General features: G+C 42.9%; 1 protein-coding gene across 9 annotated transcripts in view; it reads left to right on the top strand.

The window, feature by feature from the left end:
• hydin (HYDIN axonemal central pair apparatus protein) overlaps positions 1-25042 on the top strand; it is a 981559-nt gene that overhangs the window by 420891 nt on the left and 535626 nt on the right. For all 9 annotated transcript variants that reach the window (XM_072279252.1, XM_072279251.1, XM_072279249.1 and 6 more), the window contains one exon: positions 4233-4546. In XM_072279252.1, coding sequence (XP_072135353.1) covers positions 4233-4546 — 314 coding nt within the window. The remainder of the gene's footprint in view (positions 1-4232; positions 4547-25042) is intronic.

Below are 25042 nucleotides of genomic sequence, written 5' to 3'. Positions count from 1 at the left end.
CACTTGCTTAGTAGACTCAGACACTAGGACAATGTCTGGTCGCAGGGTGGTGGCTGCGATATGGTTGGGGAACTTCAGCTGCCCTTCAAGGTCCACCAACAGCTGCCAGTCCCTTGCAGAGGTCAGAATGCCTGCAGATGTTCTCTTGGCAGGTATTGGCTGCTCCCCAGCTCTGACAAAGGCAATGGTCTGCTTGGAGGGTCGGGACTGCTTCGCCCACTCAACTCCTGCACTGACGGCTTCAGCGATGGTCTTCAGGACCTGACCATGCCTCCACCTGTACCGTCTCTCACCAAGTGCCCTTGCACAGCCGCTGAGGATGTGCTCCAGGGTTCCTTGCTTGGAGCACAGTTGGCACACAGATGACTCTGCCTTGCCCCATGTGTGCAGGTTTGACGGGCTTGGAAGCACATCGTACACTGCCTGGATGAGAAATTAGATGCGGTGTGGTTCGGCTTTCCAAAGAGCAGCCCAGGTCACTTTCCTCTCAACCGCATTCTCCCATCTTGTCCAAGCTCTCTGTTGCTTCATTCCCACCGTCTTGCAGGCTCTCGTCTCCTCCACTACTGCTCTCACCTCCTCCTGAATGGAGAGAGTAGAGCAGTTGGATAGGCACACACCCCTGAGGTGCACCAGTGTTGATCGTCAGTGAGGAGGAGATATTATTACCATCCACACAGATAGTGGCCTCCCAGTTAGGAAGTTGAGGATACAATTGCAGAGGGAGGTACAGAGGCCCAGGTTCTGTAGCCCATCAATCAGGACTGTGGCAATAATGCTGTTAAACGCTGAGCTATAGTCAATGAACAGCATCCTGACCTACTGTAGCTGTTTGTTTTGTCCAAGTGATCTAGGGCTGTGTGAAGAGCCATTGGGATAGCGTCTGCTCTAGACCTATTGTGGTGATTCGAAAATTGCAGTGGTCCGGGTCCTTGCTGAGGCAGGAGTTGATTCTAGCCATGACCAATCTCGCAAAGCATTTCATCACTGTAGATGTGAATGCTGCTGGACAATAGTCATTAAGGCAGCTCACACTACTCTTCTTGGGCACTGGTATAATTGTTGCCCTTTTGAAGCAGCTGGGAACTTCTGACTGTAGCAAGGAGAGGTCGAGAATGTCCTTGAATACATTGGCCAGTTAGCCGACACGGGTTTTCAGAGCTTTACCACATACTCCATCAGGGCCTGCTGCTTTGCAAGGGTTCACCCTCCTGAAAGACAGCAAGACAGAGATCACAGGTGACTGGGTGCAGCAGGGATCTTCACAGCTGTAGTTATATTCTCCTTTTCAAAGTGGGCATAGAAGGCGTTGAGCTCATCTGGTAGTGAAGCATCACTGCCATTCTTACTGCTGGGTTTTACTTTTTAGGAAGTAATGTCCTTCAAACCCTGCCAGGTCTGACATGCAGCCGATGTCACCTCCAACCTCGCTCGGAATTATTTCTTCACTCTTGAAATAGCCCTCCAGAAGTCATATCTGGTTTTCTTGTACAGACCTGTTATGCCAGACTTATGCCACAGATTTAACCCTCAGTAGGCGATGAATCTCCTGGTTCATCCACAGGTTTTGGTTTGGGAATGTACAGCAAATTTTCTTGGCATGCACTCATCCACACACTTTTTAATGAAGTCGGTAACAACTGCAGTGTACTCATCCGGATTTGAAGAAGAATCCCTAAATACAGTCCAGTACACCAATTCAAAGCAGTCCTGTTAGCTCTCCTGTGCTTCCCTTATCCATACCTTCTTGGTCCTCACTGTTGTTGCAGTCTTCAGTCTCTGGTTATACTCAGGTGATCAGACGTTCTGAAGTTTGGGCCTGGAATAGCACGGTAAGCACTCTTGATGGTGGTATAACAGTGGTCCAGTGTGTCGTTTACTCTGGTACTACAAGTGATTTGTTGATGATAATTATTTAGTGAATTTTTCAAGGTGGCCTGATTAAAATCCCCCAAAATAATGTTGAAGTTGTCAGGGTGTGTTGTTTTGTGGATGTTGATCAATCGCTCAGGTCATCTAGAGCCTGAGGTGGAATGTACACCGTCACCAAAATGATCGCTGAAATCTCCTGTGGCAGGTAAAACGGACAGCACTTAACTGTGAAATATCCAGGTCTGGTGAGTAGAATTGGGACATCACTAATACGTTTGTGCATCAGGAGGAGATGATCATGAGGCATACACCACCTCCTCTGCTTTTGAGAGACTCGACAGTCCTATCCTGACGTTGTATAGTGAACCCGTCAATCTAAATCACTGCCATAGGTATGGAAAGGGTTATCTGAGGATGCACACTGTCTTAATGTGCCTCTGATACAATACCCTAGATCTGAGATCGTCAATTTTATTTACCTGCGAGACAGTCAGTAATTTGGAGTTGAGAACCTCGTTTTTTTTTTAAACTCACTTGTATTCTTGAGCGAAAGCCAGATTTCCTATGATGGGTCCGATGAGTACGGCCACAATTGGTATTATTTCTGGTGGTATTAAGCAGTGATAGATTGTTCACTTGCATTAAAACATCTTTACTAACTGTACAGACCTTGGATGACTTTCTTATCATTCTGCAAATAAAGGATCAGCGTGGAAAGCAGTGGGATTCTCTTGTGGTTTCTGCAGCCCAGCACTATTTTGCTTTTAAATGAAAAATCTATTGAACTATACAGTTAATTCCATCCAGAATATTGTCGTGTGGCCCTGAGTTTTTTGTGCTGATGTTAATCCTTTTGGAAAGCTATAATTTGCAGGTTCTGGAACTCTGAGATAAAATCAGGCAACTACAGGAAAATCGCAGCAGAATAGATTGGATCCATAAGACCATAAGATACAGGAGCAGAAGCAAGCCATTCGGCCCATCGAGTCTGCTCTGCCACTCAATCATGGACTGATCCAATTCTTCCAGTCATCCCCACTCCCTTGCCTTCTCCCCATACCCTTTGATGCCCAGGCTAATCAAGATCGTATCTATCTCTGCCTTAAATGCACCCAATGACTTGGCCTCCACAGCTGCTCGTGGCAACAAATTTCACAGATTTATCACACTCTGACTAAAGTAATTTCTCTGCATCTCTGATCTAAATGGAGATGCTTCAATCCTGAAGTAGTGCCCTCTTGTCCTAGAATTCCCTACCATGGGAAATAACTTTGCCATATCTAATCTGTTCAGGCCTTTTAAACATTCAGAATGTTTCTATGAGATTCCCCCCCCCCATTCTTCTGAACTCCAGGGAACACAGCCCAAGAGCTGCCAGATGTTCCTCATATGGTAACCCTTTCATTCCTGGAATCATTCTTGTGAATCTTCTCTGAACCCTCTCCAATGTCAATATATCCTTTCTAAAATAAGGAGCCCAAAACTGCACACAATACTCCAAGTGTGGTCTGACAAGTGCCTAATAGAGCTTCAACATCACATCCCTGCTCTTATATTCTGTATCTTCAGAAATGAAATCCAACATTGCATTTGCCTTCTTCACCACTGACTCAACCTGGAACTTTTAGGATATCCTGCACAAGGACTCCCAATTCCCTTTGCATCACTGCATTTTGAATTCTGTCTCCATCTAAATAATAGTCTTCCCATTTCATTCTTCCACCAAAATGCATGACCATGCACTTTCCAACATTCTATTTCATTTGCCACTTTTTGCCCATTCACTTAAACTATCTAAGTCCTTCTGCGGGCCCTGTTTCCTCAGCACTACCCGCTCCCCCACCTATCTTTGTATCATCAGCAAACTTAGCCACAAATCCATTAATCCCATAGTCCAAATCATTGACATGCATTGTGAAAAGCAGCAGTCCCAACACCAGCCCCTGTGGAACTCCACTGGTAACAAGCAGCCAGCCAGAATAGGATCTCTTTATTCCCACTCTGTTTTCTGCCCATCAGCCAATGCTCGGCCCATGCTAGTAAATCCCCTGTAATTCCATGGGCTCTTATCTTGCTAAGCATCCTCATGCGTGGCACCTTGTCAAAGGCCTTCTGAAAATCCAAGTACACCACATCAATTGCATCTCCTTTGTCCACCCTGCTTAGGGAGACAAAAATTTGCAGTAGGTTAGTCAGGCGGGATTTTCCATAGAGAGAGAACTAGAATAATTAATATTTTAAATGCTCAATGGCTTTTTATTGGAACATTGTTTTTGTTTAATATTTCCAAATTTTGCACTGGTAAGATTGTTGGCAATGCTTCCATTATTTCTAAGTCTTGCTGTTTTCCTTTCCTTCAGAGTGTGAAAGTGGATGTCGGTGAGAACTTGGAACTGTTCATCCAGTTTGATCCATCTTACAAGAATGACTTGTACACACGTGAAGCTGAGGAGGTTCTTTCTATACAGTACTCAGAGCACCCACATGTGGACTATGTGTCTTTGAGGGGAGTGGTTAACTTCCCAAATTTGCACTTTGAAACCACTACAGTGGATTTTGGCTGCATCCTGAATGATACGGAGATGGTACATCATGTGACGATGACCAATTGCAGCCCACTATTAGTAAGATATCGTTGGTCTTTCCTTTCGGATGATTCGGTATACCAACACAGGTAAGAAAGCCCATTTGGTATGGTGTCTTTTTCAGAAATAACTTTGGATTCTATAAGAGTTAAGAGAGGTGAATTTGAGGCCTCTATGAAGAAAAACATCCATGTACTGTCAATGAAGAAGAAATGCCAAGGTTGGGAAGCAGCTGCTGAATCCAATGTTTTTCATGATAGGTATGTTGAAAGTGGATCAACAACTGTTTCAGCTGTCAAAAGTAAATATTGTAGGGACTGCCTTGAACGTTGGAGTTTGGATGTGATTTGCTGATTATGATTATGTGGTGAAATGGCTGCTGCAGTATTGACCATTGTGTTACTCTGGACTTCCTCACCTTTGCCCTGAATAGGAAATGTGGAACACCTCACGGATCAGATGCAGCCAGTCTGACCTCCAGCTCAGCCTTTGGATTTGATACAGCATCCCGGAGTGTCCTAAACCATGCTGAGTTAAAGTACCAGAAGCATTTTGTAACTGGGTTTCTCCACTCTGCACAGTCATAGGGAGTGCATTCAGATGACTTGGGATGACAGCATTTGGGAAGGAAAGTAAGACCATAAGACATAGGAGAAGAATTAGGCCATTCAACCCATTGAGTCTGCTCCGCCATTCCATTAAGGCTGATCCTGGATCCCACTCGCCATATGCTTTGAAGCCCTGACTAATCAGGAAACTACCATCTTCCACCATAAATATACTCCCAGACTTGGCTTCCACCACAGTCTGTGATTGAGCATTCCACAAATTCACCACTCTCTGGCTAACAAAATTCCTCCTTACCTCTGTTCTAAAAGGTCACCCCCTCAATTTTGAGGCAGTGCCCTCTAGTTCTGGATATCCTCACCATAGGACACATCCTCTCCACATCCACTCTATCTAGTCCTTTCAACATTCTGTAGGTTTCAATGAGATCCCCATGCATTATCCTAAATTCCAGTGGGTTCAGGCCCAAAGCTGCATATGTTAACCCCTTCGTTCCTGCAATCATCCTTGTAAATCTCCTCCGGAATCTTTCCAATGACAATACATCCTTTCTGAGATAAGTGGCCCAAAACTGTTGACAATACTCCAAATGCAGCCTGACTAGTGTCTTACAGAGGCTAAGTATCATTTCCTTGCTTTTATATTTTATTCCCCTTGAAATAAATGCCAACACTGTATTTGCCTTCTTTACCACAGATTCAACCTGTAAGGTAACCTGGGAATCTTGCACAAGGACTTCTAAGTTGCTCACACCTCTAACGTTTGAACCTTCTCCCCATTTAGATAATAGTCCACACTATTGTTCCTTTTACCAAAATGCACCATCATACATTTCCTAACACTGTATTCCATTTGCTACTTTTTTGCCCATTCTTCCAATTTGTCTAAGTCCGGCTGTAATTGCATTGCTTCCTCAGCACTACCTACCCCTGCACCTTTCTTTGTATCATCTGAAAGCTTTCCTACAAAGCTATCAATTCCATTATCCAAATCACTGACAATAATGTGAAAAGTAGAGGTCCCAATACTGATACCTGAGGATCCTCAGGGATCAGTATTGGGACCACTACTTGTCACTGGCAGCCAACCTGAAAAAGCCCTTTTTATTCCCAATTGCTGCATCCTGCCTGTCAGTTATTCCTCTAACCATGCCAGTACCTTCCTGTAACACCATAGGATTTTATCTTGTTAAGCAGCCTCATGTGTGGCACCTTATCTAATGCCTTCCACTGCCTCTTCTTTGTCCATTCTGCTTGTCACTTCCTCGAAGAACTCTAACAGATTTGTCAGGCAAGATTTCCCTTTGCAGGAGCCATGCTGACTTTCACTTATTTTACCATTAGTCTCCAAGTATCCTGAAGCCTCAATCTTAATAATAGATTCCAGCACTTTACCAACCACTGAGGTCAGGCTAACTGGCCTATAATTTCCTTTCTTTTGCCCTCTTCCCTTCTTAAAGAATGGAGTGACATTTACAACATTCCAGTTCTCTGGGACCATGTCAGAATCAAGTGATTCTTGGAAGATCATGGCCAATGCATCCGTTATCACTTCAGCAACCCCTCTCAGGATTCTGGGATGTAGTCCATTTGATCCAGGTGACTTATCCACTTTAAGACCTTTAAATTTGCCTCGCAATTTTTCCTTTGTAATAGCATTGGCACTCACTGCTGCTTCCTGACACTAACCTGATATGGGTTGTATTTGCTGGCTTTAGTTGAATTACGATAACTTTTTAAAATCAGATTGTATAAGTTAATTTAAAAAAAACTGATTAATCTGTGGCTGACAACATAAAAAATAAAGGAAGTTCTAAGTGCAAGCAATAGTAACAAGCCTGAGGATCGGCAGCAGTTCAGAACTCGGCACAGGGGGACAAAGGCATCGATAATGAAAGGCCGCTTGGAATATGGGAATAGACCAACAGGAAACAGAGAGTGTTTTTGTTGCTATGTATGCAATAATTCTTTTTTAAAATAGTGAGGCTGAGACACAGATAGGGTAGCTAATAACACACAAAAAATGCTGGAGGAACTCAGCAGGTCAGGCAGCATCTATAGAAATAAATAGTGGATATCTCAGGCTGACACCCTTCTTCAAGACTGGGAAGGAAGATGGAAGATGGCAGAATAAAAAGTAGGGGAGGCGAATGAGGACTATCTAGAATATAATAGGTGGGTTGGAAAAGTAAAGGGCTGGAGAAAAAGGAATCTGATAGGAGAGGAGAATTGGAAAAAAAGAGAAAGGGAAAAGGCCAGAGTGTAGAATAGGAGAAGAACGAAGGAGGGAGGGAAAAGATTACTGGAAAGAGAAAATAATGTTCATGCCATTAGGTTGGAGGCTACATAGATGGAATATGAGGTGTTGCTCCTCCGTCTTGACAGTGCCGTCATCGTGGTAAAACACCGACATATTGGAAAAGGGAATGCGGATAGGTTACCACCAGGAAATTCCGCTTTTGGCAGGTAGAGTGGAGGAAATCAACAAAGCGGTCCCCCAGTTTACGTCGGGTCTCACCAGTGCAGAGGAGGCTGCATTACAAGACTAGATACAATAGACAATCCAAACAGATTTGTAGATGAAATGTCGCCTCACCTGGAAGGAGTGTCTGGGGCCCTGAATGGAGGTAAGGGGGAAGCTGAATGATAACTGATAACTGGAAATAAAGAAATGGCAGAGCAATTAAACAATTATTTTGTGTCTGTTTTCCTGGATGAAGACACACCAAGGCTCCAGGTTGTAATAGAGAATCATGGGCCCAGAATAAAGAACTAAGTTGTGGATTTGAGAGTAGTAAATATAATCTCACTATTGAAAGAAGGATGGAAGAGAAAACAGCAAGCTTTAGAGCCTAACGTCAGTGGAAGTGTTGAAATCTCTAACACTTTGAAAATCAGAAGACTTTGAATAAAATATATAATTGAGCACAGTTGGCAAACATTTTTGTAAACAAAATCAGATATGTTTACGGCTGTGTAATACAATGAATATAAAAGAACTGGTGGATCTGGTGCATTTGGATTGTTGGAAGACTTTGACACTGGTGATCAATAAGCAGTCTTGGAATAGATAGATTCAGGGTAATGTACAACAAAGGTCGAGAACAGCTTACTGATATAAAAGCAAAGACTAGACTAAGCAGTTGGCAGGCTGTGATCAGTGGGTTACTAAAGGGATTTGTGCTAAGGTCAAGCTCATCATGATATATATCAACAATTTGGCCAGGGAAGCATCATATTTCCAAAATTTCCAATGATACAAAATTTGGTGGGTGGTGCATCTGTAATTCTTTACCTCAGAGAGATTTGGAGGCTGGATCACTGGAGGTACCTAAGCAGAAAAAAAAATAGAAAAATGGAAAATCTACAGCACAATACAGGCCCTTAGGCCCACAATGCTGTGCCGAACATGTACTTACTTTAGAAATTACCTAGGGTTACCTATAGTCCTCTATTTTTCTAAGCTCCATGTACCTATCCAGGAGTCCCTTAAAGCACCTTATTATATCTGCCACTACCACCATTGCCAGCAGCCCATTCCACGCACTCACCACTCTCTGCGTAAAAAAAAAATTACCTCTGACATCTCCTCTGTGTCTACTTCCAAGCACATTAAAACTGTGCTCTTTTGTGTTAGCCATTTCAGCCCTGGGATCAATGCTTTTCACCATCTTATACACCTCTATCAGGTCACCTCTCATCCTCCACCGTTCCAAAGAGAAAAGGCCACGTTCACTCAACCTATTCTTATAAGGCATGCTCCCCAATCCTGGCAACGTCCTTGTTAATTTCCTCTGCATTCTTTCTATAGTTTCCACATCCTTCCTGCAGTGAGGGGACCAGAACTGAGCGCAGTACTCCAAGTGAGGTCTAACCAGGGTCCTATATAGCTGTAACATTAAAAGGGAAAAGATGAACTATGAACGGAAGCTAGCAAGTAATATCAAAGAGGATACTAAAAGCTTTTTCAAGTATATAGAGAGTAAAAGACAGGTGAGAGTAGATATAGGAGTGATAGAAAATGATGTTGAAGAAATTGTAATGGGAGATAAGGAGATGGCGGAGGAACTGAACGAGTATTTTGCGTCAGTCTTCACTAAGGAAGACATCAGCAGTATACCGGACACTCAAGGGTGGCAGGGAAGAGAAGTGTGCGGAGTCACAATTACAACAGAGAAAGTACTCAGGAAGCTGAATAGTCTAAAGGTAGATAAATCTCCTGGACCAGATGGAATGCACCCTCGTGTTCTAAAGGAAGTAGCTGTGGAGATTGCGGAGGCATTAGCGATGATCTTTCAAAAGTCGATAGATTCTGGCATGGTTCCGGAGGACTGGAAGAATGCAAATGTCACTCCGCTATTTAAGAAGGGGGCAAGGAAGCAAAAAGGAAATTATAGACCTGTTAGCTTGACATCGGTGGTTGGGAAGTTGTTGGAGTCGATTGTCAAGGATGAGGTTACAGAGTACCTGGAGGCATACGACAAGATAGGCAAAACTCAGCATGGTTTCCTTAAAAGAAAATCCTGCCTGACAAACCTATTGCAATTTTTTGAGGAAATTACAAGTAGGCTAGACAAGGGAGATGCAGTGGATGTTGTATATTTGGATTTTCAGAAGGCCTTTGACAAGGTGCCACGAATGAGGCTGCTTAACAAGATAAGATCCCATGGAATTATGGGAAAGTCACATACGTGGATAGAGCATTGGCTGACTGGCAGGAAACAGAGCGTGGGAATAAAGGGATCCTATTCTGGTTGGCTGCCGGTTACCAGTGGTGTTCCACAGGGGTCCGTGTTGGGGCTGCTTCTTTTTACATTGTACATCAACGATTTGGATTATGGAATAGATGGCTTTGTGGCTAAGTTTGCTGATGATACAAAGATAGGTGGAGGGGCCGGTAGTGCTGAGGAAACGGAGAGTCTGCAGAGAAACTTGGATGGATTGCGAGAATGGGCAAAGAAGTGGCAAATAAAATACAATGTTGGAAAGTGTATGGTTATGCACTTTGGCAGAAGAAATAATTGGGCAGACAATTATTTAAATGGGGAGAGAATTCAAAGTTCTGAGATGCAACGGGACTTGGGAGTCCTCGTGCAGGATATCCTTAAGGTTAACCTGCAGGTTGAGTCAGTGGTGAAGAAGGCGAATGCAATGTTGGTATTCATTTCTAGAGGAATAGAGTATAGGAGCAGGGATGTGATGTTGGGGCTCTGTAAGGCGCAGTTGAGACCTCACTTGGAGTACTGTGGGCAGTTTTGCTCTCCTGATTTAAGAGAGGATGTGCTGACGTTGGAGAGGGTACAAAGAAGATTCACTAAAATGATTCCGGGAATGAGAGGGTTAACATATGAGGAACGTTTGGCCGCTCTCGGACTGTATTCCTTGGAGTTTAGAAGAATGAGGGGGACCTCACAGAAACATTTTGAATGTTGAAAGGCATGGACAGAGTGGATGTGGCAAAATTGTTTCCCATGATGGGGGAGTCTAGTACGAGAGGGCATGACTTAAGGATTGAAGGGCTCCCATTCAAAACAGAGAAGCGAAGAAACTTTTTTAGCCAGAGGGTGGTCAATCTATGGAATTTGTTGCCACGGCGGCAGTGGAGGCCAAGTCATTGGGTGTATTTAAGGCAGAGATTGATAGGTATCTGAGTAGCCAGGGCATCAAAGGTTATGGTGAGAAGCCGGGGGAGTGGGACTAAATGGGAGAATGGATCAGCTCATGATAAAATGGCGGAGCAGATATGATGGGCCGAATGACCGACTTCTGCTCCTTTGTCTTATGGTCTTATGGTCTAACATTACCTCTCACCTCTTAAACTCAATCCCATGATTGATGAAAGCCAATGCACTGTATGCCTTCTTAACAACAGAGTCAACCTGCACAGCAGCTTTGTGTATCCTATGGACTCGGATCCCAAGATCCCTCTGATCCTTCACACTGCCAAGACTCTTACCATTAATACTACATTCTGCCATCATATTTGACCTACCAAAATGAACCGCTTCACAATTATCTGGGTTGAGCTCCATCTGCCACTTCTCAGCCCAGTTTTTCATCCTATCGATGTCCCCGTGTAACCTCTGACAGCCCTCCACACTGTCCACAACACCCCTAACCTTGGTGTCATTAGCAAATTTACTAAACCATCCCTCCACTTCCTCATCCAGGTCATTTATAAAAATCACGAAGAGTAAGGGTCCCAGAACAGATCCCTGAGGCACACCACTGGTCACCGACCTCCATGCAGAATATGACCCGTCTACAAACACTCTTTGCCTTCTGTGAGCAAGCCAGTTCTGGATCCACAAAGCAATGTCCCCTTGGATCCCATGCCTTCTTACTTTCTCAATAAGCCTTGCATGGGGTACCTTATCAAATGCCTTGCTGAAATCCATATACACTACATCTACAGCTCTACCTTCATCAATGTGATTAGTTACATCCTCAAAAATTCATTGAGGCTCATAAGGCACGACCTGCCTTTGACAAAGCCATGTTGACTATTCCTAATCATATTATGCCTCTCCAAATGTTCATAAATCCTGCCTCTTAGGATCTTTTTCATCAACTTACCAACCACTGAAGTAAGACTCTCTGGCCTATAATTTAATGGGGTATCCCTACTCCCTTTCTCGAATAAGGGAACAACATCTGCAACCCTCTAATCCTCCCGTCTGCATTGAGGATGCAACGATCATCGTCAGAGGCTCAGCAATCTCCTCCCTCGCCTCCCACAGTAGATCTCGTCCGGTCCCGATGACTTATCCAGCTTGATGCTTTCCAAAAGCTCCAGGACATCCTCTTTCTTAATGTCTGTATGTTCAAGCTTTTCAATCATCTGTAAGACATCCCTACAATCACCAAGAAGTAGCTACATTTTTGAAAGATTAGGACATTGAGGTGATGAGGGAAACTGGAACACAAGAGGTGGAAGCTTGAACCAGCTCGTCTATGATCATATTGAATGGTGGAGAAGGTTTGAGGGGCTGGCTGGCTGACCTCTCAGTGGTTACTACACTGACAGCATTCCATTGCAGGTGTTCTGTTTTTATGTGTCTGTCAGGTAGCTCAGGGTAAGAGGTACATAGATCCAACAACGGCTTAGTGGCTGATACCTGTGGTGGAGATACCAATCATGCTCTCCTCCGTACTACCCTTGTCCCTTTTCCCAGTCACTGAAGTTGTGTGATGATTATCCTCCCGTACTCCTGAAAGTGTAACTCTCCTCCATTTGCACCTCTCCCCTACTCCAACCTGTACTCTGCTCAGATCCCGATCCTTAGCCTTTCACCCTCACTGTCTATAACAATAAGCACTAGTGCTACCACTCTTATGAAGTAAAATCAAGCAACATAGGAGACAAAAGACTTCTCTTCCAGTTTTGCGCAATGCCTATAAGTTTGCTTTGCCCGTTAGAGCATGGAGGAAGCATCAGAAGCTCCCACAGCCTCCAATGACCTTGTGATCTCAACCTCTGAGGCTGATGTGCAGGCAGCCTTCAGGAGGGTGAACCCACGAGAGGCATCTGGCCCAGACAGAGTACGAGAGACCTGTGCTGATGAACTGGCTGGAGTGTTCACTGAGATCATTAACCTCTCGCTTCGGCAGTCTGAGGTACCCACCTGCTTCAAGCAGGCTTCATTTCTACCAGTGACTAAGAATAATGTGGTAACCTGCCTCACTGACTATTGTCCAGTAGCACTTACATGCACAGTGATGAAGTGTTTTCAGAGTTTGGTGATAAAACGTATCAGCTCCTGCCTGAGAAATGACTTGGATCTACTTCAATTTACCTACCGGAGCAACAGGTCCATAGCATATGTCATCTCATTGGTTCCTTACTTAACCCTGGAATATCTGAACAGCAAAGCTGCATACATCAGGATGCTCTTCATCAATTACACTTGGCATTCAATACCATCATTCCCTCAAAACTAATCAATGTTGACAAATCGGCTTACGGGAGGGAGATTGAAAAACTACCTGAGTGGTACAGAAACAACAAGCTCTCACTCAGTGTTGGCAAGACTTAAGAGCTAATTATTGACTTCTGGAGAAGGAAACCAGAAGTCCATGAGCCAATCTTCATCAGAGGATCAGAGGTAGAGAGGGTCAGCAACTTTAAATTCCTCACTGTTATTACTTCGGGGTACCTGTCCTGGGCCCAGCGTGCAAGTGCAATTCCGAAGAAAGAATGGCAGAGCCTCTAGAATATAGAACATAGAAATCTACACATATTACAGGCCCTTCGGCCCACAGTGTTGTGCCAACTGTGTAATCTACAATAGAGACTGCCTCTATTTTTCTAAGCTCCATGTACCTATGTAAGAGGCTCTTAAAAGACACTCTTCATCAACTTCTACCACTGTTGCCGGCAGTGCATTCCACGCACCTACCACTCTCTGTGTGAAAAACTTACCCCTGACATCCCCTTGGTACCTATTGCCAAGCACCCTAAAACTGTGTCCCCTCGTGTTAGCCATTTCAGTCCTGGGAAAAAGCCTCTGGCTATCCACACAATCAATGCCCCTCATCATCTTATATACCTCTACTTTCTTAGTAGTTTGAGAAGACCCGACATGACATCCAAAGTATTGACAACCTGTACAGATGTGTGGTAGAGAGTATATTGATGGGCAGGTATGGTAGTGGGTACAGCACAGTTCATCATGGGTAAAGACTTCACCACCATTGAGTACATCTACACAGGCCGTAGTTGCAGGAAGGCAGCATCCGTCGTCAGGGAATCTACCACCCAGGTCATGTTCTCTTCTTAAAACTGCATCAGGAAGAAGGTTCCAGAGCTTCAGAACTAACACCACTTGGTTCATGAACAGTTATTATCCCTTAACCGTCAGGTTCTTGTAAGAAAGGGATAACTTCACTCAACTTCACTTGTCTCCTCACTGAAATGTTCCCACAACCTTTGGACTCACTTTTGAGGACTCTTCATCTCATGTTCTCAATATTTATTGCTTATTTATTTATGATTATTATTTCTTTCTTTTTGTATTTGCACTGGTTGAACACCTAAGTTGGTGCAGTTGTTCATTGATTCATTATGGTTACTATTCTATTATGAATTTGTTGAGTGTGCCTGCAGGAAAATAATTCTCAGGGTTGTATCTGGTGACATACTGTATATGTACTTTGATAATAAATTTCCTTTGCACTTTAGAGTTGCACATCAGGACTTTAAAGTTATTGGCTTTCTGCTGCTACATCATGTGGCACACTCATCACGCAGTATTAGAATTTCCCAGCTAACCTGTCCTCCATTCTGCCCCACAGACACAATTGCAAGTGTTCATCTCATTAGCAGTGTAATATAACTGACACATTTTTGAATAATTTTGTATTTTTGGATAAATGAACCTACTTAATGAATACGATGTAACACACACAAAATGCTAGAGTAACTCAGCAGGTCAGGCGTCATCTGTGGAAATGAATATATGTTTGATGTTTTGGGCGCAGGGAAAGGAAGACAACCTAGAAGGTGATAGGTGAAGCCGGGTGGGTGGGGGAGGGTGGGATGAAGCAAGAAGTTGGAAAATGATCGGTGGAAAAGGCAAAGGGCTAGAGAGGAAGGAGTGTGATAAGAGAGGAGAGCGGACCATGGGAGGAAGGGAAGGAGAGGCACTAGGGGGAAGTGACTGACAGGCAAGAGAAGAGGTAAGGAGTCAGATTGGGAATTTGAAGAAAAGGGAAGGCGGAGGGGAAAAATACCGGAAGTTGGATAAATTGATGTCAATGCCATCATGTTGGAGGCTACCTAGACGAAAAATTGAGAGTGACCTCATGGTGACAGAAGAGAATATGATTCCTGCTTCAGATTGCTGTTAATGAGTGTGTGGATGGCAGCCAAATCAAAGGCTTCTGCAGTACTCTGGCTGAACTCTGAGAGGTGGAGGAAGTGGCTCCAAAATGGTCTTTGAAGTTCAAGTTCATGTTTATTATCAAAGAGTCATAGAACACTAAAGCACAGAAACAGGCCTTTTGGCCCATCTTATTCATGCTGATCTATAAACCTGCATAGTCCCATCAACTTGCATCCAGACCTTAACCCTCAATAACCCTCCCATCCATGTACATCCAAATTTCTCTTGCATGTTGAAATCAACCCTGCATCCACCACTTGCGCTAACAGCCCATTCCACACACTAAACACCATCTGAGTGATGAACTCCCCACTCATATTCTCCTAAATATTTCACCTTTCACCCTTAACCTATGACCCCCAGTTGTAGTCTCACCCAACCTCAGTGGAAAATGCTTGCTTGCATTCACCTTATCTGTACCCTTCTTAATTTTGTATATGGCACAATATGCACTGTCAAATAATGGAACCCAAGTGTGGAGGAAAGACAGACTCCAATGTAGACATGGCAATGAGAATTTATTAATAAAGATTCTAAAAGAAACTCATTACAAAGAGCAAATTGCTTAGGAAAACACAAAGAACTCAAAACGATAATTACTGTTATTAAAGAACAATTAACCAACTTGGGTGCACTAAAAACCTCAGAGCCCAATGCTCTCCGGCCTGTAGAGCTCATTACAGTACCACCCCATGTACAGCACATGCGGTCCAAGGATACCTAAAAACTTGAGATGCAGGGATGACTTGAGAGACCTGGGGTTCTTGAGTGAGAGGGACTTGGAAGACCCTGAGAGAGAGGAGGTACTGGGGGACCCCGAGGAGAGACATGGGAGTTCTTGTGAGAACATTGAAAAAGCTTTGGAAACCTTGAAAAGTCCTTGGAATCATTGAAGGCAATGGGAAACCTGGAGATCCTTGAGAACCTTGAATGCTTGGACCACCATGTTTAAACCTGGAAAATGCCTTGAGACCTGGAAGTGAGTCCTTGAAATCATGAAACTTGAAACCTAGGGAAGAATCCTGGAAGAATCTTGTTCACACTGTTTTTTGTTTCCTCACTATTTTTCCCGAGGCAATTAGGATACTCTCAATTTTACAGTTTGTGTCAGCATAGACAGGCTCTTATTGCTGAGCTAGCTGCCTCTCTGTAGATCTGTTTAATTTTTCACTTGGAAGTTCAACTTTTGCAGTCTGTACCATAACTTTCGTCTGGAGGTTAAATATAAGGTAACTTACTCTTGATAGAGTTACTTTACTTTTACTTTACTTATGTGTTTGCACTTTCCAACCAGGGATCGGCTTTTGGAGCAGGGCTTTTTGGGGTTAATACCTCAAATAACTGTTTCAGGAGACATTTGTACTCTGGAACGTTTGTTATTATTAGCATCACTCATCGGAACAGACAGAGGGGAATTATATATCCCACTGCAGTTGTTGGCATGTGAGCTAATTTCAATTATTCCTGATAGTGTTCTTCCAAACATTGATTTGGCATCAACAAAGGCAAGAAACAATATCAGGAAATAGAAAGTTCTTCTAAAATTTACACTCTTGACTGGAATCTTGATTTGTTTAATCAAATGAACTTTTATTGATAAGCTTGTTTGAAATGCTCAATTGTTATGTAGACCTGAGTCACAGGATCCTAAAGCTGGGAACCTTGGGGAATTACAGCTCGAAAAGCTTGGAACAGAATCTGGAGAAACTCAGACCATAAACTAGAGAAGCTCGGAACGTGGACTTGAGAAACTTGGAACGTAAACTTGAGAAACACAGAATGTAGTCTAGTGACACTGGGAACATAAACTTGAGAAACTCAGAACTCTCACCTAAAGCTGACCAATGTCAAAATGCCGCTGTTCAACTGCTATTTGGTCCATTACTTGGTGGGGCCCTTCTGTCATGATGTGTGCTGGCAATGTTGGAACCTAAGTGCAGAGGAAAGACAGATTTCAATACAGAGATGTTGACAAAAGTTTATTCAGAAAAAATCCAAAACAACATCTGTGGCTGTACCTCAAGAAATGATATTCTTAAAACTAGGACCCTGCGATTAGCACTAATAGGGTGCCCACTTAAATAATACAAGTAACAGGAGTCTATCAAAATAAACTTAACATACTTAAACAGAAGGCACCAGGAGACTACATTACAAAGAGCGAGTCACTTGAGAAAAGCACAAGGAACTCTAAGTGATTAAATAACAATTAACCAAGTTGGGTGCTCTAAGAATCTTGGAGCCCTATGCCTGGCACCCGACACAGGCCCGAAGAGCTGATTGCAGTATACCTCTATGAAATCTCCCCTCAATTTTCTATACTCTAGGGAATAAAGTATTAACCTATTGAGCCTTTCCCTTAACTCAGCTCCGCAAGTCCCGGCAACATCCTTGTAGATTTTTTCTGCTATCTGACTGTATGTATGTACAACCAAATGAACAATATTTCTCCAGACAATGACATATCCGCTATATATATAAAACACACAACACATAAAACAAATTAGTACCGCAAACGTTAATAAAATATCATTCAAAATGTAAAGTGCACAGCACAGGTGAACAGTAAACAGTAAACAGCTTGGTGTTGGCAGGGTATTCATAGCCTGGGGGAAGAAGCTGTTACCCAGTCTGGCATTCCTAGTCCTGATGCTCCTGCACCTCCTTCCTGATGATAGTGGGTCAAAGAGATTGTGCAGTGGGTGGTAGGGGTCTTCATAAACAATACTCCCAGTATTGTAAGGGGGAGGGAGATCCTAGTGATCCTGTCAATAATTTTACTATCCTCTGTAGGACCATTGCCTTGCAGCTTTTGTACCACACAATGATGCAGTCAGACAGGACGCGCTTGCTGGTGGATTTGGGGATGGGAAGTTCTGTATCTCTCAATCTTCCTTTAGCTCCTCACTACTTTTCTGAGCATTGCGTTTTCTTATTGGCTTATTGAGTTGTGGTTTATTGCATTAGGGATGAGTAACCACCTGCTGGTCCCTGTCACTTCATACCATCAAATGCATTATATTATTTAGAGAAAGGTAGTGGGTAACAAAGTGAAAAATAATTTTTCACCAGTTATAGATATGCATCCTAATACTGTTCTTGTTTCTCTGGACATTGGACACTGCTATTCCAATGATACTAGTATTGTCTAACTCTTCCAAACTATATTGATTTTTACAACTTTTTAAAATGAATTTTGAACTTTATAGTTTTGCAGATTTTCATTGTTGAGATGTACAATCGCCAATTCATGTCAATTGGCATCCATGTATATATCTTGATGGTTTCTAAATGTCAATTTCAGCATCTAATGTCTTTAGAATTATTGCCAATTTTGCCAATTTTTAAAATTATAAATAGGATTCTTATTTGAAGGAAGACAAATACTCTATTATTTTTCAACCTAATGTCATACCACTCCAACCTATAAAAATAGTTGCATTCACATGTATATGGACGTCAGTCTGAGCACTAGTTCAAAGCAAGCGAAGAACATTTGGTTCATGAACCCACTCCAGAGTCCCTATGAGGTACTATTCGATTATGGACCAGCTCCCAGCAGCACTTGTCAAAGTCATAAACCAAAGAAATTGCCTCTAATGTGTCTAAGACAAGCAATAATAACCTTAAATTAGGGCTTGACTGTCCAACACAGACATAGTGAAGTACAAATATGCATAAAAGAAACTAAAAAACCTGAAATTCCTTTTTTCTGAAAGCTGAAAATGAATTGAAAATCCCATAACTGAAATTGCTCAAGGTTTGCAAATTAAAATACAGCCCCATAGTGAATAAGTGGAGTAAGGTGCCCATCAGCCACAATCCGTTGAATGAATGAATAGACATGAAGGTCGGAATGGCCTATTTTAGTTTCCATGCTTCCTCCTTCCACGTTCTGCAATTCTGTTAATGTATCTTTGAGTCCCTAATCTCCATTCTTTATAGGTATCAATCCAACTTCTGGAGAGTGGTAACAATTAGTTTGAAATTGTCTGTCTTCTCTGGGGTCCTCTTACAGATGTCCACTGAACCAAAAAGAGAATAGAGTTGTTCCAAATGAACTGAAAAATTGTGATTTCTATGCTTAGCAAGCATGTGGTCTGATTACAGTATCACTGTTAAATAATCATCTTCTTTAGCCTTCTTTACATTAAGATGAACAAAATGTACAGTGTAACATTGGGGGTGGACAGATTATTGGGAAAAATACTGAGGAACAACATGATCCGGCATTTGAAAACCTGAAGGTTAATCAAGGACAATCACTGTGGATTTGTTAAGCTGAGTCAAGTCTGGCTGACAGTTGAATTTTTTGAGGAGGCCTGGTGAAGAGAGCACTTTTGATGCAGTTTATGTGAATTTAATCAAAGTGCTTAACAAGGTCAATGTCATAGATGGATCAGACAAAGGCAAAATGGATTAAGGCTGGCTCAGTATGAAAGGGAATTGGTAATTAATAGTCTGCGGGGTTTTAGTGAGAATGATTTGAATGCAAAACTGGGTACTAAATCCCTCGATGTTCATGTAATAAATCAAAATTCAGACAAATGTAGGTGCCGTGGTTTAACATTAATGAGGAGAGACTGGCTAGACGGAGAGTGCTTTCTCTGGAACAAACAAGGCAAAGGGATTTATGTGAGATTTATAAAGTTTACAAGAGGAGTTGACAGGATGGGGTCAGTGAGGTCGATAAAAAGAGACGTAGATTTAATTATGGTGAAGGATTAGAAGGGATGTGAGGGGAAAATAACAAAGCAAGAAGAATGATGGGGGTGGGGCTTGAAGAATTGAAAGGCTGGTGGGGGCAGAAATTCTCATCACATTTAACAGGTGCTTGAATGAGCAGTCGAAGGATGCTAATCTATTATGTTTCGTTCAGAGAGCTGGGAATAATTTTATTTATTTAGTTAGTTAGTTAGCATCCACAGGGGACTGTCTTGTCTCCCTTTCTCTTCACCATTTACACCTCGGACTTCAACTACTGCACAGGGTCTTGTCATCTTCAGAAGTTTTCAGATGACTCTGCCATAGTTGGATGGATTAGCAGGGGAGATGAGGCTGAGTACAGGGCTACGGTAGGAAACTTTGTCACATGGTGTGAGCAGAATTATCTGCAGCTTAATGTGAAAAAGACTAAGGAGCTGGTGGTAGACCTGAGGAGAGCTAAGGTACCGGTGAACCCTGTTTGCATCCAGGGGGTCAGTGTCGACATGGTGGAGGATTACAAATACCTGGGGAAATGAATTGACAATAAACTGGACTGGTCAAAGAACACTGAGGCTGTCTACAAGAAGGGTCAGAGCTGTCTCTATTTCCTGAGAAGATTGAGGTCCTTTAACATCTGTCAGACGATGCTGAGGATGTTCTATGAGTCTGTGGTGGCCAGTGATGTTGTGGGGATGAAAGTGGACTCTCTGACGGTGGTGTCTGAAAAGAGGGTGCTGTCCAAGTTGCATGCCATCTTGGACTATGTCTCCCATCCATTACATAATGTACTGGGTGGGCACAGGAGTACATTCAGCCAGAGACTCATTCCACCGAGATGCAACACTGAGCGTCATAGGAAGTCATTCCTGCCTGTGGCCATCAAACTTTACAATTCTTCCCTTGGAGGGTCAGACACCCTGAGCCAATAGGCTGGTCCTGGACTTATTTCATAATTTACTGGCATAATTTACATATTACTATTTAATTATTTATGGTTTTATTACTATTTAATTATTTATGGTTCAACTGTAACAAAAACCAATTTCCCCCGGGATCAATTAAGTATGACTATGACTAATGAGGAGCTGGAATTTGCATGGAGTAGGTTCTTCCAGCCCCAACATACTCAATATATCCGAATCCCTAACCTAGTCATGGGAGAATTTACAATGACCAACTAACCTACTTAGTACATCTTTGGACTGTGGGAGGAAACTGGAGGACCTGAAGAAATCCCACGCATTTCCCAGGGAGACATACATGGTCTCCTTGCAGAATGGCACTCGTATTGAATACCGAGCTCCGAAATGCCTCGAGCTGTCACAGTATTGCACTAAGCTCTACGCTACCGTGGCAACGTCGGATTGGCCTCAATGCCTAAATAGCTCTTTTCGTTTGTCAGCATTATCACAATGGGCCAACGGCCTAATCTGGTCCATAGAATTCCATGACTATGGAGAAAATGTATTTCTGATGATTATGGATCAAGGATTATAGGGAATAATCTATAAGAAATCAGAGCAAAGTCTTTTCAGGTATTTCTATACGCTGAGCATGGTTGAAAATTGTAACTTCTATCTACAAACAAAAATTTAGTCTGGAAATAAAACATAAATCCGATATGATCTTCTTAATATGTGGTGATTGAGGCATGAGATGTGAAATGGTCTTTTGCTCTACCTTAGTTCCTTTGAAGTTTGAATTGGTCTTTCCCCAATCAAAAAAAAAATAGAAATATTTGAATGCTACTTCATCAAAGGTTTAAAGGTTCATTTTATTGTCAAGGTATGCATGTACAATATAACTCTGAATCTCAAAGTTGCTGGTGAACGCAGCAGGCCAGGCAGCATCTCTAGGAAGAGGTACAGTCGACGTTTCAGGCCGAGACCCTTCATGAGGACTAACTGAAGAGTTAGTAAGAGATTTGAAAGTGGGAGGGGGAGGGGGAGATCCAAAGTGATAGGAGAAGACAGGAGGGAGAGGGATGGAGCCAAGAGCTGGACAGGTGATAGGTAAAAGGAATATAAGAGGATCATGGGACAGGAGGCCCGGGGAGAAGGAAAAGCAGGGGATGGAAACCCAGAGGATGGGTAAAGGGTATAGTGAGAGGGACAGAGGGAGAAAAAAGAGAGAGAGAAAAAGAATGTGTGTATATAAATAAATAACGGATGGGGTACGAGGGGGAGGTGGTTCATTAGCAGAAGTTTGAGAAGTCAATGTTCATGCCATTAGGTTGGAGACTAGGCCGCAGAGAAAACAGTGACAGTAGTACCAAGCCCCCAACCCCTCTTACACACAAACAATTAACAGATCACCCACTCGCCAAATGGCCACAAGAAAGAAAACACTGAAAAACTGAAGGAAACCAATATATAGTCCAAAAGTCACATAAATCTCAGAATATTGCAAACTTTTTTGTCTGCATATGAGGAGAGTAGCTGCATGAACTTAGTCCTTCTGTACAGAGTTGCTGCCGATCTGGTGCCGAACGTGCACCAGATTGCTGACCCCCTTCGCATTCACCTCGATGCTTCAATCTTTCTCACCTCTTCGAAGTGGAGATGTTCATGACTCTGCACTTCATCTCTGGTCTTTTCCTTCAGTCAGCTTGTGTTCTCGATCCTTTCCGGCTCCCCGTCTCTGATCTCCACAAGGAGATGCTGCATCATGCTGGGTCCTTTGATCAAGGTCCAAATTGTACGTCACAGGTTCCAGCAGAGTTCGTAACACAAACAAGACAAGAAGAATAAGCAGAAAGTGGAAATGAAGTGAAATAATTGTAAAGGTTTGCTACCTGAAAGATGTCGCCCAAGGAATCATTGTTCGCTGGCACCATCTTGACTGGAAGCAACTGGCACAAAGCTTCATAAGTTAAAGATTAAAATTGTGATCACTGGTGTTCTACAAACAATCAGTGTTCTCCTTTACATTTCAAAGGTTCAAAGGTACAATTTAATGTCAAAGAAATGTATACAATATACATCCTGAAATCCTTTTTCTTCACAACCATCCACAAAAGTAGAGGAGTGCCCCAAAGAATGAATGACAGTCAAATGTTGGAATGCCAAAGTCCCCCCTCAACTCCCCCCTCCCACACGTAAGCAGCAGCAAGCAACAATCCCCCCTCCCCCCACTGGCAAAAAAAAGCATCGGTACCCACCACCGAGCGCTCAAGTGTGAGCAAAGCAACAGTAAAGACACAGACTAGCAGTTACCCCAAAGACTACATTGTTTACCCTGCATTTGACATACCACAGGTTCTCTCTCTCTCTAATAAGGGAGAAAGAGGTGTCCTTGTTTTCACAGCGAGCGGTGAGACGTAACAAATAACTGGCTGGTTTACAATGTTAGAAATCTGCCACGTTGCTTTTTTTGAGCTCTCTGCCCAAAGATCACAATCACGAGTCTCTGGGCACACAGCCATAGATATGCCGACTCCCCCAACGACACACAGGTCTCTCGATCCGCCCGTCTCCAGAACACCAAGATCCTAGGCTTCCAAAGCTGAGCTGAATACTTAGACCGAGCCCTTGGTGTGCCAAACAACAATGGCTGGTTATGAAACCCCGAGAGCGGGTCCCATTCCCACAAAGAACTGTAGTCGGTGTGTAGCTCCAGGTCAGGGTCTTCAAAAGGACCCCGAAAAGGAAAAATCAAGTTATTAAAGATGGAAATAGAGTTGTTTCTGAAGATGCAAGCAGAGGAGTCGCCATTTAGTGCCATCTTGCACTATGTTCTCCCTGCTTGCACTATCATAAGCCAGCAGAATGAAGCATGGTAGAAGTGCCTTAACCATCCATATTAGAGTCGTGCTGTTTATAATTTCCACTTCAATGTTTCCAATCACTCTGCGTATTCTCTTCTAAAATTGTTAAATCCTAGAAGGATGTTTTTATACAGTATTCTGTTTTTATAACCAGGAGAATCTCACCTGGTCCCTCAACACCGGCTCCATAGCAAAGAAAGCCCAGTAGCGTCTCTACCTTCTGCGAAGGCTGAGAAAAGTCCATCTCCCACCCCCCATCCTCACCACATTCTACAGAGGTTGTATTGAGAGCATCCTGAGCAGCTGCATCACGGCCTGGTTCGGAAATTGTACCATCTCGGATCGCAAGACCCTGCAGCGGATAGTGAGGTCAGCTGAGAAGATCATCGGGGTCTCTCTTCACGATATTACAGACATTTACACCACACGCTGCATCCGCAAAGCAAACAGCATTATGAAGGACACCACTCACCCCTCATACAAACTCTTCTCCCTCCTGCCATCTGGCAAAAGGCACCGAAGCATTCGGGCTCTCACGACCAGACTGTGCAACAATTTCTTCCCCCAAGCCATCAGACTCCTCAATACCCAGAGCCTGGACTGACACCAACCTACTGCCCTCTACTGTGCCTATTGTCTTGTTAATTATTTATTATTATTTATTGTAGTGCCTGCACTGTTCTGTGCGCTTTATGCAGTCCTGGATAGGTCTGTAGTCTAGTGTAGTTTTTGTGTTTTTTCTTACGTAGTTCAGTGTAGTTTTTATATTGTTTCATGTAGCACCATGGTCCTGGAAAACATTGTCTCATTCTTACTATGTTCTGTACCAGCAGTTATGGTTAAAATGACAATAAAAAGTGACTTGACTAGCCCAGTGTGAACTTCTTGCTTTGGGAGTGTGTGTTGGGAATCTCAGATAAGAACAATGCTCTTTCATTCATGCGTTCTTCAATCATATCAGTACACTCTCCTCCACCACCAGTTCCAATGCATAACATAATTTTCAATTTTTTGGACCTCTTTCAAATCCAAATGCCTGGGTAGATTTAAAAATAAAATAAATTGTTATCATTTGCATTATAAAGAACCCATGGCTACAATGAAACATTTTGAACAATCTTATACGTGTTTCTTTAAGGTAAAATTGTGCATCAGTTAGTTGCTTTATTTTGCTGGTCAGAAGGTATGATGTATCAGTCTATTCGCTGTCTCTTCGGGTATTTGTAGCATCATTTACAAATGTAGGATCAGTGTTCAGAAGGAAACAGAAAACAGCTGCCATGCAGACACAGTACAGGGCAGTGGAAGAGGGCAAGGTGAGAAGAACAGTAGGCATCTGCAGAGTAGAAAGGGAGGATGTAGACAAGAAGAGTTAACTCCTATTAGGAGTGGAGGTGGGAATGTTGAGACACCCTGTTTAACAGTAGATATCAGGTATGTGTTTAGTAGATTGGGAACCTATTTCTTGCAGTTAACTTCCTCCTTCTTTGCTATCTGTCATAAATGAGATTGAGATGGGGGATGGAGATTGATTTGAAGCCTAGATGATGATAATATTAAATGAAAACAGGGAAGGTAAGAAAAATAACATTTCTTCTTACATTTATACTGCTGGATCTGGAGATGATATTCAGAAGGTAATTTGGAAGTTAAGAATAAGGC

This window comes from Mobula birostris, chromosome 15 (genome assembly GCF_030028105.1).
Source record: "Mobula birostris isolate sMobBir1 chromosome 15, sMobBir1.hap1, whole genome shotgun sequence".
NCBI classification, from domain to species: domain Eukaryota; kingdom Metazoa; phylum Chordata; class Chondrichthyes; order Myliobatiformes; family Myliobatidae; genus Mobula; species Mobula birostris.
This window is presented reverse-complemented; position numbering and strand designations above follow the sequence as displayed.